The 15,986-nt window shown below is 44.1% G+C and overlaps 1 protein-coding gene across 23 annotated transcripts in view; it reads right to left on the bottom strand.

Moving 5' to 3' along the window:
* The window catches only part of ZNF618 (zinc finger protein 618), a 244,126-nt gene that overhangs the window by 78,041 nt on the left and 150,099 nt on the right, over positions 1 to 15,986 (bottom strand). For 20 of the 23 annotated variants that reach the window (XM_060200021.1, XM_060200019.1, XM_060200022.1 and 17 more), the window contains one exon: positions 5,840 to 6,102. The exons of the other annotated variants lie outside the window; for them this stretch is intronic. In XM_060200021.1, coding sequence (XP_060056004.1) covers positions 5,840 to 6,011 — 172 coding nt within the window. In that variant the 5' untranslated portion in view covers positions 6,012 to 6,102. The remainder of the gene's footprint in view (positions 1 to 5,839; positions 6,103 to 15,986) is intronic. 23 annotated transcript variants of the gene reach the window in all.

Here is a 15,986-nt window from a genome sequence, read left to right as displayed (position 1 = left end):
TTTGCTCTTGCTGTTCTTTCTCCTTCTAATATCTTTGCCCATTTCCACATGCCAAGATCTTATAAATCTTATAAATAAATCTTATAAATACCATCTCCTCTGTGATGTCTTCCTGGATGTCTTCCAGCCAGAAGTGATCTGTTTCTACCTTAAGCCTCACCTGGGCATTTCCTATCATCTCCTTTAGATTAGAGAGTCCATATCTATGTCTGTCTCTGCTATGAGATAGGAACTTTATGTCTCTATGCTCCCCACTCCATCCCTCAAGACCTAGCAAGGTACTGGTTTCTAGGATGCAGTATTTACCTTGGTGTTTTAATGGTCAGGATGGAATGAGGTTATGCCACAGTAACAAAAGATCCTGAAGTAATAAGATCTTAATAGCTCAAAAACAAAGGTATATTTCTTAGTCACTTTGTGAATCAGTTGGGAGCTTTGCACTAGGCCCAGGTTAAAAGTAATCATTATATGATGTGTTGCCAATTAAAAGACAAAGGGAGAGCAAGCTCTGAAATAGTTTCTTTGAGAAGTTACCTGCTGCAGCCCTGAAGTGAAAAGTATTTATTCTGCCCACAGTTACTGGCCATAACTATTCACATGGCCATACCCAACCTTGAGGAAGCCTGTAGATGTTATCTTTCCATGTGACCAAGGGGTGAATGAAAAATATTTGGTGAAGAACCTGAGTAACTTAGCCCAGTGCTCATTGAAAGAAGAGTCTTTCAGGAACTTGTGTATGTCTTCCCTCCTCAGTATTCACACTCTTGGGCCAATCCACTAGTAGTGTTATGTTAGCTACTAATGAATTTGTTAGTTCACTAAAGAAATGGGTATGCCCTTGCTCAGACTGGAGGGTGTATTTTAAGACTTACTGGGCCCAGTAGCACTTAATGTCCTTATCCAATAGAAGCCCAATGAAGAGTAGTTTAATCTAAATCTTGCAATAGAGCCAGTAGTTTGGATTTGGTCAGGGAGGTCTTGAACAGTCATATTAGAGAAATCATGCTAGCTGGGAATCATGCTAGCTGCCTGCTGCACAGTGAGAGGCTCAGGACCCTCAAGGTCTTATGTCAGCCACTGATACTAGTTTCTAGCCCAGCTGTGGCTCAGCAGCAGGGTTCTTGGCCTCACTGTGTCTTACTGTCCTGTTATGTGAGGTGTGTTCCTCTTCTGTTATGTGAGGTGTCTTAACCCCTGCATGAAATGAAAGACAGTTGAAGGAGGAGGAATTAGGCTCCTAGAATCAGGACTGACCCCAGATTCTGTGACATACTGTCTTATCTTGAGCCTTTTATTTGACCTCTCTGTGCCTAAGTTTTCATAATAGCAAATTCTCGGGGGTTATGTGAGGATTCAGAAAGATTATATATATATATATATATATATATATATATATATATATATATACACTGTACTGAGTACATGCTTGGCTATTATTAGCAGTAGTGCTAATAATAGTAGTGTGAAGCATCTCTTCAAGGGGAAAGAGTAGTAATAGTTTCTGCTTCCCCCCACCCCCATATCTAAGAAATAAGTCTGTGTAATCTAGAATGGACAAAAGTGTAAGAGCATAGTGGCACACTGTTACTATACATTACCATGCTCAAGGGCCCTACTCCGCACCTTCAGGAAGGAAGTTTCATGGAAGGTGAAGCAGAGAAGCAGAGCTGCAGGGTCTCTCTCTCTCCCTTTCTATCTCTCCCTCCCCTACCAATTGCTCTGTCTCTATCAAAAAGAAAAAAAAAAAAGGAAAAAGGAAAAAAAAAATAACCACTGGAGCTATGGTTTCACCATATAGGCACTGAGCCCCAGTGATAACCCTGGTAATAAAAAACAAAAGTAAAGGTGGGGAGGGGGTCCAGGCAGTGGCACACCCTGCTAAGTGCACATATCACATGTGCAAAGACCTGGGTTCAAGTCTCTGCTCTCTATCTGAGGGGAGGGGGGTGTTTCACGAGTGGTGAAGCAGGTCTGTAGGTGTCTCTCTTTCTCTCTCCCTCTCTATCCCCTCTTCTCTCTCAATTTCTCTCTGTCCTATCCAGTAAAAACAGAAACAAGAAAAAAAAAAAGGAAAAATGTCTGTTGGGAGTGGTGGATTCATAGTGCCAGCCCCGAGTCCCAACAATAAGCCTAATGGCAAAGAAAAAAAGGTGCGGACAAAAGTTGGGCCTAGTTGGTGTTCAGTGCTTAGAGACAGTTTTTTTTCTTTAAATATTTATTTATTCCCTTGTTATTTTATTTTTGTAGTTATTATTGTTGTTCCTGATGTTGTCATTGTTGGATAGGACAGAGAAAAATGGTGAGAGGAGCGGAAGACAGAGATGCGGAGAGAAAGACAGACACCTGTAGACCTGCTTCACTGCCTATGAAGTGACTTCCTTTTAGGTGGGGAGCCGGGGGCTCAAACTGGGATCCTTATGCTGGTCCTTGTGCTTTGTGCCACCTGCGCTGAACCTGCTGCACTACCGCCCGACTCCCTTAGAGACAGTTTCTAACTGGGCTTTGTTTTCTTAATTGAAAAATGGACAAGGCAACCTATCCCATCCTTAGAGCTCCTTCTGCTATCTCCTTCATAGAATTCAGAAAATCTGAAGTACCCTTTATGAAGTTTCTGAATAAGTGGCTTTTGGCAGAGTTTTATGGAAAGCCACCATACATTTGTCATTTTGGAGCTTGTAGTAAACAAGGCTACATGCCCTACTGGTCATGGAGGCAGAGATTCCTCCTTGAGGATGTAGTTTCTGCCAAAGGTGGAATCTGGAGACTGACCTCAGCACCTGGCAAGAAAAACACTGAGAAGAAACTCAGTTCTAGAATTAAACTTCTGAACCTATATAATCTCAAAATGGCAAGTAGATTTTGTCTTACAGGGCTAAATTCTAACAGCTGCCAGCAGCCATTCAGGGATCTGGGTCAAAGATTCTGAAGGGCTCCATGGTTGATTATTGATGTCTGCCATGAAAGCTGCATTGGGGCTGCTCATACAGATCTGACACTCCTAAGCCCCTCATTTTATAGAAGGGAAAAACAGGTCTCTGGAATGGAAGAGAGTTTTTCCTTGGGCCACACAGTAAGCTGGTGACATTTTTTCCACTTCTTGGAGGAAGAGCTGCTTCCTCTCCTAGCACCTCCTGCCTGCCCACCCCCCATCCACCCAGTTAGGAGGGGAAGCAATCCCAGCAGCCTAGCTTGTTGGTACAAAGTATGCTTCTGTGCCAGATGGCCCAGCACTGAGGAGTTAACATGACTAAAACTCTTGGCAGGAGAGCATGGAGTTGTGTGGGGCCCGTCCAAGGCCTCCTAAGCTCTGAGTATCTTACACATCCAGCCACACTTGGGACTCAGAGCCGGGCTCTGTTGCTGAATAGAATAGAGTTTCTGTTTGGTCACCCACCACCGATGAGGAAACCTCCCATTTGCCTTTTCCCTGGACTCCATCCCCCTTTTATCCCTCCCCACCCCCATCCTGCCCCCAAGTCCTCACTGGCTCTTTAACAGTAATCAAACAAACAGTGTTCTCAACGACACAAACATTATCTGAGGCACTTCCCGTGGCAGAGCCTGGATTGTGAACACATGGATGGCATTTGGCAACTTCTCAGGCTGGGAGAGTTGGGAGGAGTATCAGTGCCTGGCACATTGGTTGCCAGCTTGCAGTGGTTGTTGCTGCCTCCTGTTGCTCTGAATCTCCTTGTACTAAGAAGAGTATCTCTCAGTCTTAGAAAGAATATCAGAATATTACTGCTATTGAAGCTACTGCTGAACTCAGGTTAAAGACCCCAAGCTTGCTTCCCCTTCCATCCATTCATCCATCTAGTCTTCCTTCCTTCCTTTTTCAAACACAAAGAGCAGAGATAACAGTAACAGGGACAACTTTATGGATAAAATGAAAAATTGACAGGGAGTTAATGGATAGGTGCTATGTTCTGCACAGCACCCCTTGAGCTCCAGGAGCTCCTGTGATGAAGGGTAGACTCAAGGCACTACTTCTCAGTAGGAGTTTATCACTGGTTTATCACTGCACATAACCACAGTAATATAGCTCATAATACTTCTGAGCACAGTACAAAAAGTCACTATCAGTCAGTCAGAATAAACAAGTCTGAAGTGGAAGCCTTCCTTTTCCTAGATGATGAAGACAAGGCACACTGGGCTCTCAACCATCAGGATATATAGCCATTGTGGCATTTCCTGGTCCCAAGAAGTCCTCAGCACCAAGCAATAAATAGGTGCTCTTCTCTGCCTAGACACTGGGCCCCAGGGCTTTCTCAGTGGTGATACAGGAGCCCACAGATGAAGCAAGTGACCAAGCCTGGTTGTTCTTCAGCTGAAAGCAAGCACCTACCAGGTTGTTTCCAGAGAATTCATCTTTAGTGTATGGAAGAGCCCCAAAGAAGAGCATAAGAGCTATTTTTCTTGAGAACAGTAGATGGGATGGAGGTGAGGGGAGCAAGGGATGGGAGTGGGTAGGAGGCATGAAAGAATCATAAGCAATGACAACTTTTTGAGCATTTTAGTAGGAGATGCCAAAGTGAACATGTTCCCAGAAATTCATTAGGAATTGACTTTAGTTCAGTAAAAGAAAAGACATGAAAAGACCCCAACCTTGCTACACCTTCCTTCCTTCCTTCCTAAACACAAAGAGCAGAGATAATAGTAACAGGGACAACTTTATTGAATAAAATCAGAAGTGACAGGAAGTTAATAGGTACCTATTACATGAGTTAGGCCTGTAAGGCAGCAAGATGCCTGTTGTCTTAGTAATGGATAAGTAGAGAGGGTCACTAGATGCAGTGCAGGAAGAATAGAATCCGATGAGAGAAGGGACCTACTTGAGTTCATGTTGCCATGTGCAAGGATCCAGGTTCAAGGCTCCAGTCAGCAGTTTCACAAGTGGTGAAGCAGTGATGTAAGATCTCTCTCTCTCTCTCTCTCTGTTTCTACCCAATAAAATAAAAACAAAACAAAGAAAAAAGATGATCAGAGACCCCCTCCCACACACACACACACACACTGTGTGTGTGTGTGTGTGTGTGCATGCACAAGTGCCCTGGCCTATGCTAATGACTTTCTGCACAAAGTTCTAGGAGTCTGATTTCATTAGGGGCAGGTAAGGGTTAAACAGAGACCCTAGTAGAAGTCTGTTGTAGGGTTGACTCTATATGCCCTGTGAAAATAAGTATTCTAAAACAGCTAATCCCACCTGGCCAACTGCAGAGACAGCTGATCTGCTTTCATTTAGGTTGGCCAGCACCTGAGTGGAATGGAAGTGCTTGGTGCTAGGAATCCAGGAGAAGAGCTGAGGGTCATGGTTGGTGGCTGCATCCAGCATGTGTCTCCACCTCTCCTATAAATAAAGATCATTTTATGACGCTCATGAGGCTCCACTGATTCTTCTGTGATAACAGACATGGCACTGGGAATGAAAGACTTAGCACTGGGAAGCTGATTGGGGTCTCCAAAGTATTATAACACTCTATGTAGGTATCTGCCTTCCCCAGCATCTGGTTGTCCATCATGGATTCTTTAAGAGTATGAACCCACTATCCTCACAGCAACTTGCACAAAGGACAGGATTCTGCTCTATCAGGTGGACAGAGAAGAGTTGAAAGTTAGAACTATGTAAAACGAGGCAAATCGGGGCTCGAATTGGGATCCTTATGCCGGTCCTTGCACTTTGTGCCATGTGCGCTTAACCAGCCCGGCCCTCAAGCGAGGCAAATCTAAGGAGTTTTCCCTGAGGGCTGTGGAGCAGCAGAGGTCTGAGGTCTCTTCTTCCCGAGACCCTGACCCACACCCTTGCCCTGGACCCAGCTATCACTGTGAATAGGGCACTCACCAAGGGTCTGCTGGTTGCGGACACCACCGATCACCACACAGATCTCTGCAGGCACATCTCCTGTCGCCCCGTCCTTGCCAGCTGCCTTCTTCTCCTCCTTGGCCTCACCCTGCCAGATCACCTCCTGGATGTAGTCATCAGGCAGCTCTGTCTTCACCTTCACCTCCGTCATTGTTCCCTGCTCGGCACTCAGCGAGGCCTCAGCTGGCACAGGATCTGGGCCCTCCACCTTGGCACTCTTTTGACTGCGCTTCAAGCGCTCCCTGGGGAACAAAGAGTCTGCTCAGTGTAGATGCCTGACCCATCCCAGATCTACCTAGGGACTCATCAACCCAGGGGTGTGTGCAATGCTGACCTCTATATCCACCTTTCACGGGAACCCTGCAGGACACCGCAGCCCATTAGCCTCCCACACAGCCCCATGGCTGCTCCTAAGGGTGCTCCAGGTAACCCTTGATGCAGTCTGAAAACCAAGCAATCGTGTCCACCTCCCAGTTTTACAGATGGGGAAGTTAGGGCCTAATGAGCTCTAAGTGTGCCCAGCAACAAATGGGATGTTACATTTGTAAAGAGATGTTCAGATCAGCTCTGGCTGGATAAATTGATTCTTTTCAAGGTCCATGATGCATACAAATGGGCTGGGAATTTTGGTAAAATGCAAGTTCTAGTGTAGTCGGCCTGGGTGTTAGCTTGTGAGTCTGCATTTTTAACAAGCACCCGGTTGAGTGTGCCATCCTAGTCTTCAATCAGCACTTGGAACAGCCAGGGTGTTGGCTTGCTGTGTACAAAGAGTCTAATGCTGTTCGCTTCGCTCCTTGGCAGAAGGGGCTGAGATCACATCCAAGCTTTCCCTGCTCCTGTTTTACAGATGGGGAAATGACAAGCCAGAAAAGCTCACTTGGTTGAGATGTCACAGAGCAAACACTTGGCCTGAGCACTCTGGCATCGAGGTACTTCTTCAGATGTCAGGAAACACCTTCTGGGTAATGAGCTCAATATTGAGATGAGCTGAGTGTGTTATCACTGAACTTCCTTAATGAGGAAAGACTTGTGACTTGATCAGGGCCACACACAGAGTTGGTGGCAGGCCAACAGCGGGAGCCAGGTCCCTGCCATCCATTCCTAAACTGTTTTGCTAACAACTCGACTATGTGTTATCAGCAAGGCCCCCTCATCTCACAGAGAAATCAACACCATGACTGCTATTACTCAAGTGGGGCAGCCAAGGTAGGCACAAACTGGGGAATGGAGTCATGGTCTAGGTCTGAGAATACTGCCTTAGTTCTGTCTTCATCCCCTCTATGGTTCCACAGAAGCATCTGGAATGGGACCTTCAAGGTCTAGACTTTAAGCATGACTTGCTGGCATTCCAAAAAGAAATGAGCAGTAATACTAAGACTGGGAGGCAGGGGCCCTGGTTCTGACCCTAGATCTGCACTGGGCTTGCTATGGGACTCTGAGTAACAGCCTTTCTTATGGGCTTTGGCAATCTCATCTATCACAAGAGCAAAGGTCAGCTGCTCCTCCCAGCAATCAGCTTTCTTCCAGGTTGGAGAATTGAACAAAAAGAGAGGAAATGTCCCAGATAATGAGGAGGTAAAGAGAGGTCCCAGGGGAAAACACTATAGACAGAAAGGTGTCACCCTTCAACTCATGAGGTGATGCCCTATGTAACTATATCTGGAGTTAGGGTCTCAAGGAGGCAACTCAGGTTAAACAAAGTAATAAGGGTGGTGGTACCCTGATACACTAGGATTGTGGCCTTAAAGAAAAGAGAAACATTAACTCTTTCTTTGCCATGTGAGGACATGCAGAAAAGGTGTACCAAAGCCAGCAAGACAGCCCTGATGAGAACCCAACAGAGCTATCACCCTGATCTCAGAAATTCCTACCTTGAGAACCTGAAAAAAAAAATCCACTTCTGGTGTCTAGACTTATTTAAGCTTCCTGCTCCGTGGTATTTTGTTATGGAAATAGGACCCATTACAGACAACCAGGACCTGAATGAGCAGCTCAGAAGTGAAAAGGCAGGCTGGGGAGGAAGTTATTTATCAGGGAGAAGTGCTATCATATTAGTTACTTCCTTGCTGTGTGATTTGAGACTGCTACCTAATATCTGAACCTCAACTCTTCCATCTGCAAAATGGAGCCATCAGGCTTTTCATGTAAATTTCAGTCAACTAATTCTTGAAAGGCTGTTAGCACAGTAGTTGGCCTGTAATGTTCTCCAGAGAGTCATTACTACTATTACTTATTAATGATAGAGGAAGGAAGAGGAAAAGGAGGAGAAGGGGCAGGAGGAGGGAAAACATAAGTATCACTCTGTCACATGCAATCTTGGGGACTAAACTCAGGACCTCATGCTTGAGAGTCCAATGCTTTATCTACTGGGCCACCATTATTACTATTAACAGTGACAAACTCAGAGCACCTTCAGCAGCCCTCCTCTTAATGTATCCACCATATCGGGACCACCAGAACTGTCTGAGTCACCAGAACTGTCTGTCCTTCTCTCTAATGGGGAATATACAATGGGCTGATGCAATTACCTCAACATTTTTTTTGTAATATTTAGCTATTTATTTGCTAGAAACAGGCAAATTGAGAGGAAAGAGGGAGATAAGGAGAAAAATGGTATCTGAAGCACTGCTTCTCTCCTTATGAAGCTTCCTACTGCAGGTGGGGACTGGGGGCTTAAAGCCAGGTCCTCAAGCACCACAACACGTTTATTCTGCCAGATGTGACACTTTAGCCCTAATACTCATTTTTAAGATGTATTAAGAAATAATCAGATAGGGAGTTGGGCGGTAGCACAGCGTGTTAAGCACACGTGGTGAATAGTGCAAGGACTGGCATAAGGATCCCGGTTTGGTAGTGAAGCAGGTCTGCATGTATCTATCTTTCTCTCCCCCTCTTTGTTTTCCCCTCCTCTCCCCATTTATCTCTGTCCTATCCAACAACAATGATATCAATAACAACAACAATAATAACTACAACAATAAAACAACAAGGGCAACAAAAGGGAATAAATAAATATTTTTAAAAAGAAACAATTAGACAGTTTCCTGTGTACCAGACACTGTTTGAATATTTATTTCCATCCTCTGTTACAATCCTATGAGCAAACTCTTGGGTGTCAATTCCATTCTTACAGAGGAAAATAAGTTACAGAGAGGTTGAAATGACTTGTTTAAACTCACAGAATTATTAAAATCACACTGAGATTCAACTTCACACCTGTCAGAATGGGCTCCATCAATAAAAGAAGGTAAATACTGGAGAGGATATGGAGAGAAAGGAACTATACATTACTAGTAGGAATGTAAACTGGTACAACCACTATGGAGAACAGTATAGAGAATCCTTAAATAAACACAAATGGAAATGTCATATGACCTAGCAATTCCACTAGAAGGCATATACCGAAAGATATAATAACACTGATTTGAAGGGATGCATGTTTATAGTGCCTTTATTCACAACAGCAAAACTATGGAAACAACCAAACTGTTCTTTGACAGATAACTGGATAAAAAAAAAGTTATAGGACATATACTTAACAGAGTATTATGGTTATTTATGGGGACACAGACCATGGTGATGGGAGTATTGGAAAAAATAAGCAAAACTCACAGGATTATTAAAATCTAACCAACTACCCTGGCTCATAGCCATAACTAACATTCAGACAGAAATCTGTACAGCTCCCAAACCTCCTCCACCATGACCCTGAGCATCCAGAACCAAAGGAGGGAGTTTCCTTAGATTATCTGACTGTTGCTCCATCTACTGAGGGAGCTCCTGACTAAGGTCCAGAGCCCCCTGGAGGTAATGGTGCCTGCCTTTCCCTGGCAAAAAAAAAAAAAAAAAAAAAAAAAAAAAAAAAAAAAAGCCTTAGGAGCCTATATAACCTCTGCATCCCTGTATGTCTGAACTCGTATTTTGTGGTCATAAGAATGTTGCAAGCTTCCACAATTTCAGGACCCGTCTTCCTCAGGTGGTAGACAAAGTATGTTATCTAGCCTCCCTTCGAGGATGGAACATTCTCTATTGTTGTTGATTCACATTGAGGGCAAGGTCCTATGGGGGCCCACAAAGGGGTCTATTGTGTTGCTCCTGATGGAGGTGACCAGTGGCAATGGAGAGAGGAATCTATTTGAGGTCTAGGCCCATCATGTCTGTGTGGGAATCTCAGGACTAGGGCACCAGATAGTGACTAAAGAGTCATCATTAAAGTATGCCAGCCTCTTGCCCTTATTCAACTTTTGTAGACCTTACTTTGATAAGGTTAGCTTTGAAGTGACTAAGGGAAGTGAAGTAGGTGAGGAGGGTATTTAGGTCTAAGTAGAAACTGTTTCATTAGGACTTTATGGTGCCTTTTTAGGTCTTTCTACTTGCTTCATTTATTGACTCACTGCAGACTATTGTACACTTTTGCTTTCAGGTATATATTTTGCCCTAATTTAGGGACATATGTGTACATTTGCCCTATCTCATGGGGTCAGGTCTATATCTAGGTTTGGGGGCTTTGTTAGGAAGTGAACAACCTGAAATGGAATTAGAGAATCCTATGAGAAAGGAAAGGTCTCACTCGAGCTGAATATGAGCCCCAGATCTAATCGATGAGGTCTATAGTCAACAATATTTATACACCTTTCTCCTATTTTGGAGCTGCTCTCTTCCCTGATCCAGATTTCTAGCCCTTTTTCCAGCTATGAAATCATCTTCCCAGACAACAACTTGGGTCCACCTGCATATCAGAGGTCAGGCTCAGGAAAAAACTAGTATAGTCATGGGCCCTATGGAATATAACTAAAATAGGCCTACTAGCTATCTTCAAAATGGAGACCCCAAATCTTCACTGCAATATTCCAGCCTTTAGGTTCATGATTAGTTAACAATTTGTTTGGCTTTATATGTTAACTCTTTTTTCAGCCACTAGGTTCCAGATGCTACCATGATGCCCTCCCTGGGTGAATGACCCCTCTAATGTGTCCTGGAGCCCTGCTTCCCCAGAGCCCTGACCCACTAGGAAAAGAGAGACAGGCTGGGAATATGGATCGACCTGTCAACACCCATGTTCAGCAGGGAAGCAATTACAGAAGCCAGACCTTCCACCTTCTGCACCCCATAATGACCTTGGGTCCATACTCCCAGAGGGATAAAAAATAGGAAAGCTATCAGGGCAGGGGATGGGATACAGAGTTCTGGTGGTGGAAATTGTGTGGAGTTGTACCCCTCTTATCCTATGGTTTTTTCAGTGTTTCCTTTTTATAAATAAAAATAAAAACAGCCAAGTTCTTGAGGCCCAGAAGCCAGGGGCCAGCAAGTCTGAGAAATTACTTGGGAATAGTTACAGTTTTAGAGGGGGCAGTTACGATACTCCTGTAATCCAGCAGGCAACAGAAGAAGATGCCATGAATCTTTGGGGGGCTCCCTGGAACTTGAGGCAGAGCTTGTGTGACTGCCTGGGTGGACATGGGATGTATGAAGTGACAGAGAAAGCACCAGGCTTCAAAGTCAGACCATCCCAAAGCCAGTTTTGGAAGTGTCAGTTTGAAGTTGTGGGTCACTGAGCAAGTAACTTCACACTTGTAAGCCTGTCTTCACACCTTTTCTGACCTCCCAGTTGCACTCCTATTTCATTGCTCTGTTTTATTTCCTTTGCTGTTTTGACTGTCTTCAGATTATTTTGTTTATTTATTGCCTCATTGAATAAGGGATTCTCAGTAGTCTGGGGCCTGACTGTCTTAGCACCTACTAGGCACATAGTGGATGCTCATTAAATAACTGAGTTTGCTGAATGACTGAATTATCACCTGCTACTGGGTAAATCAGCTCTGGAACTCAAGCCCCCCCATGTTTTTTCACAGTGAGCATGCAGAATGGGTGGTCATTTGTGTGCAACAGATCTAGGCACAGATGTATCACACTGCAGGAGGAAACCATTCCAAAGGCACAGACAGGACAGCAATGTGGAGACTGGAACCCACACCTCCTGACTCTATTATCTTTTGTCTTTTTCGTTGAACCATCAGCCTCTGATCACCTGACATGCCCAAACAGCTATTGTGGTGAGGAACAGCTTCTTCCCAGAGAAGGCTGAGTTCTTTTGCCTGCATCCCACTCTCAATACATCAGAGGTCATACTGGTACATACAGCTGCTGGGTGTAACCAGCCTCACTCCTGACAGCCCACAAGGGGGGGGGGGGGGCACATGAGCCACACTCCCATGGGCATGACAGCACACGACCATTCACTGCTTTCAATGCGACACCCCCGAGTTCTCCCTGTGCAAAGGACACAGGCAACTTTTCTTCCCCCCATGCAGCTTCATGCTTTAGATTTACAAGCCCAAATGTTGCTTTTCTTGGATGCTTTGCATTTAATTAGGCATCCTAATAACAATGGAATCACAGAAGTACTTATATCACTTTGAATTAGTAGTGCAGCTCCTTCTAACTTCTTTAAGGATTTTTTTTCATATATCATTTTTAAAATAGAGCTCATTATTTTAATTATATCCATTTAAATGTACAGTGGAGCCCTTGGATATTCTCAGCACGAATCATTAGGTATATTAGTGAAAAAGCACTTGGAATCTATCTACATGCTGACACTCCATAATCTATTCTATTTGTGTCGCTGTAAAATAGATTTATATATAGATAACTACAAAATAGTTGCTTAAGATATGCTATGAATTTTATATTTAACCCGAGTCACATTTCAACATAAAATCTGAAGTCGAGCACTAAATGGAGGTTTTTTTCCCTAAGTACATACTGTTCATGGTCATCGGTTACTGCTCACATTGGAACGTGGGGAGAGAAACCAGCCCAAGTGGGTCTCTGGGTAAGGAATTCCCTATAGCCCCAGCCTTTTACAAGACAATGGTTCTCAAATTATGTTCTTTAAAGGTTCAAGAGTTTCATAGGTGTGGCCCAGAAGAAGCACATGAGATTTAAATGAGAAGAGCAGCAAGGACCTCAAACCCCTACTCATCTGCCCTTAGTGTGGACTGCTTTGCTTTATGGAGGAGAGGGAGAGGGAGAGGGAGAGGGAGAGGGAGAGGGAGAGGGAGAGGGAGAGGGAGAGGGAGAGGGAGAGGGAGAGGGAGAGGGAGAGGGAGAGGGAGAGGGAGGGAGAGAGAGGCAGAATATGCACTGCTTTCTCCCTTCAGTGTAAAAGTGGCAGCTCCCCCAAAGATACACTGTTTCTTAAGATCTTCCCATGTCCTACCCACCCCCCCACACACATACCAGAACCCATAAAGAATGTGGAATTATTTGGAAAAAGAGCCTGTGTAGATTACGTTAAGGATGCTGAAATGAGATAATCTTGGGTGGCCTGGGTAGACTTAATGCAATGAGCAGTGTCCTTATAAGAAACAAGGAGATTTGACTAACAGAGAGAAGGTGGTAATGGGGTCACAAAGACAGATATAGGGTTGATGCAGACACACATCAAGTGATGCTGCAGACATCAGAAACTGGGAAGAAATAAAGAACAGACAGCCTTTCCACAGAACCTTCAGAAGGGGCACCACTCTGACATTCTTTGACCTCAGATTTAGGATTTTCAAAACTGAGAGAATAAACTTCTATGGGTTAAACTCAGTTTGTGGCAGTCTGTTACAATAGTCACAGGAAACTAACACACTGTATTAAGGCACTTGGGGAAATGTCTCTTCCCTCAACCTTGGTTTTCCTTTGCTTCAATCTTACTCATCTTGGCTATTGAGTGTGGCCAGCCAGTCCATCATGCCCATGAAGCTTTACCGGGAAGGATCCAGATAGTAATTCTGACAACATTCCCACGAATATCTGCTGCCTGGGACAACAAAACCAAATAACTTAACAGTTTATTTAAGGTCCAGAGAGAATATCTTTCTTCCCAGGGAGAAAGAAGGAGAGTCTCAGGTGATACCAAGTGGCCAGGAATTTGGTTCTGGGTGTAATATCTACATCATAACACCAAACATGCTATTCCTTGAAATTGTACTAATTTTACCTATGGAACTCAGTCCTGCCTCTGTTATAATGTATTTCCCCACATTTAAGCATGGAATCTGATGAGAAGGCTCTGGTGGAAGCTAGATCTTCACCCAGCAGGCTGTATGTAGCTTTGCACAGACTGAGGAGCAGTGCGTCTGCCTGTGCCCCAAAACTCTGCTTGAGAATCACACCACCTGCTTCAAAGGCTACTTTAACTGTCTATTTATTCTAGTACTCTAGTTCCTGAATCAAGGTTAAGGGTAAGCGGAGAATGTCTAATCACAGTGTGTAAATAATAACTTAGCTAACTCCCTATAGAATAAAGCTTCATTAAAAGACTCTACACACCAAAAACTGGTCTCAAACTGAGCTAAATATAGGCTTTGTGTATGCATGAATGCACAGGGTGTGAATTGAATGAAAGCTCACTCATTCGTGACTTCAGGGCCTGTGTGTATTGTGCTGACCACTGATCAAATCCTCCTACTCTACTCAGCTGCATACCTAGCAATGACCTAAGTACAATTGTTTTAATTGTTGGTATCATCAGGCTCCCTCCTTGATAATGCCTCCTAAGTCCACCATTGACTCCACCATGACATCCACATGCTATGGCCCATTTTTGGGTCCTCATTGAACTTGTGCTCTACCATCTGCCTTTGAGGAGCTCTCCTCTCTCTGACTCAGTCTGCCCTCACTTAGCTTTATGCTCCCAACTCTAACCACTCCTTGGTCATTTTCTCACTCCTCTTCACTGACTCAACTCTTGCAAGCCTCAAAGATCAGTTTTAGAACCTCTTCTATTTTAATCTACATTTACTCCCTTGGTGATGTCATTCAGACTACTTTTAAAAATTAACTCTATGGTGCACAGCGTAAGGATCCCGGTTAGAGCCCCTGGCCCCCCACCTGCAGAGGGGTCGCTTCACAAGTGGTGAAGCAGTTCTGCAGGTGTCTATCTTTCTTTTCTCCTCTCTGTCTCCCCTCCTCTCTCCATTTCTCTCTGTCCTGCCCAACAACAACATTAATGGCAACAATAACAATAATGAAAACAAGGGCAAAAAAAGAGGAAAAAAATGGCTTCTAGGAGGAGTGGATTTGTAGGGCAGGCACTGAGCCCCAGCAATAATCCTGGAGGCAAAAAAGAAAAAAAATTAACTATATGATAATATAGCCCAAATGACAACTCCAGCTTGGACCTCCCCTGAACTGCAGATCTAAATAAATACTGTCTACCTGGGTGAGGGAGACTGCATCTTGTTTATGCAAAGCACCTTCATGCCTGAGGCTCTGAGGTCCCAAGTAGGTTCAGTCCCTCACACCACAATTAGCCAGACCTAAGCAGTACTCTGGTCTCTTTCTTTCCATTGCTCTCTCTGTATCTCTCCCATTAAACTAGAAGAAATAAAACATGCCATAAAAACAAACAAACAAACAAACATATAAAACAAAACAAAACAAACAAAAACGGGAGTTTGGCTGTGTAGCACAGCGAGTTAAGTGCAGGTGGTGTGAAGCACAAGGACCAGCGTAAGGATCCCGGCTCGAGCCCCTGGCTCCTCACCTGCAGGGGGAGTCACTTCACAGGCGGTGAAGCAGTTCTGAAGGTATCTATCTTTCTCTTCTCCTCTCTGTCTTCCCCTCTCTCCATTTCTCTCTGTCCTATCTAACAAAGATGACATCAATAAAAACAACAATAACTACAACAAAATAAAAAAAAAAAAGGGTAAGAAAAGGGAAAATAAATAAATAAATAAATATAAAAAATAACTAGTACAGTCATAGGCTCTTTGGAATATAACTAAAACAGGGCTACTATCTACAAAAAGAAGATGACCCAACTCTTCATATGAACTTTTCCAGCCTTTAGATTAATGATTAGTCAACATATTTTTTTGGCTCTATATGTTAACTCTTTTCAGCCACCAGGTTCCATATGCCAACATTATGCCAACCCGACTTCCCTGGGCAGATGACCCCATCAATGTGTCCTGGAGCCCCACTTCTCCAGAACCCCATCCCACTAGGGAAAGAGAGAGACAGGCTGGGAATATGGATCGACCTGCCAACACCCATGTTCAGTGGGGAAGCAATTACAGAAGCCAGACCTTCCACCTTCTGCATCCCACAATGATCTGGGGTCCATACT

This window comes from Erinaceus europaeus, chromosome 10 (genome assembly GCF_950295315.1).
Source record: "Erinaceus europaeus chromosome 10, mEriEur2.1, whole genome shotgun sequence".
NCBI classification, from domain to species: Eukaryota; Metazoa; Chordata; class Mammalia; order Eulipotyphla; family Erinaceidae; genus Erinaceus; species Erinaceus europaeus.
The sequence above is the reverse complement of the archived record's forward strand: the minus strand, read 5'-3'. Positions and strand labels throughout refer to the sequence as shown.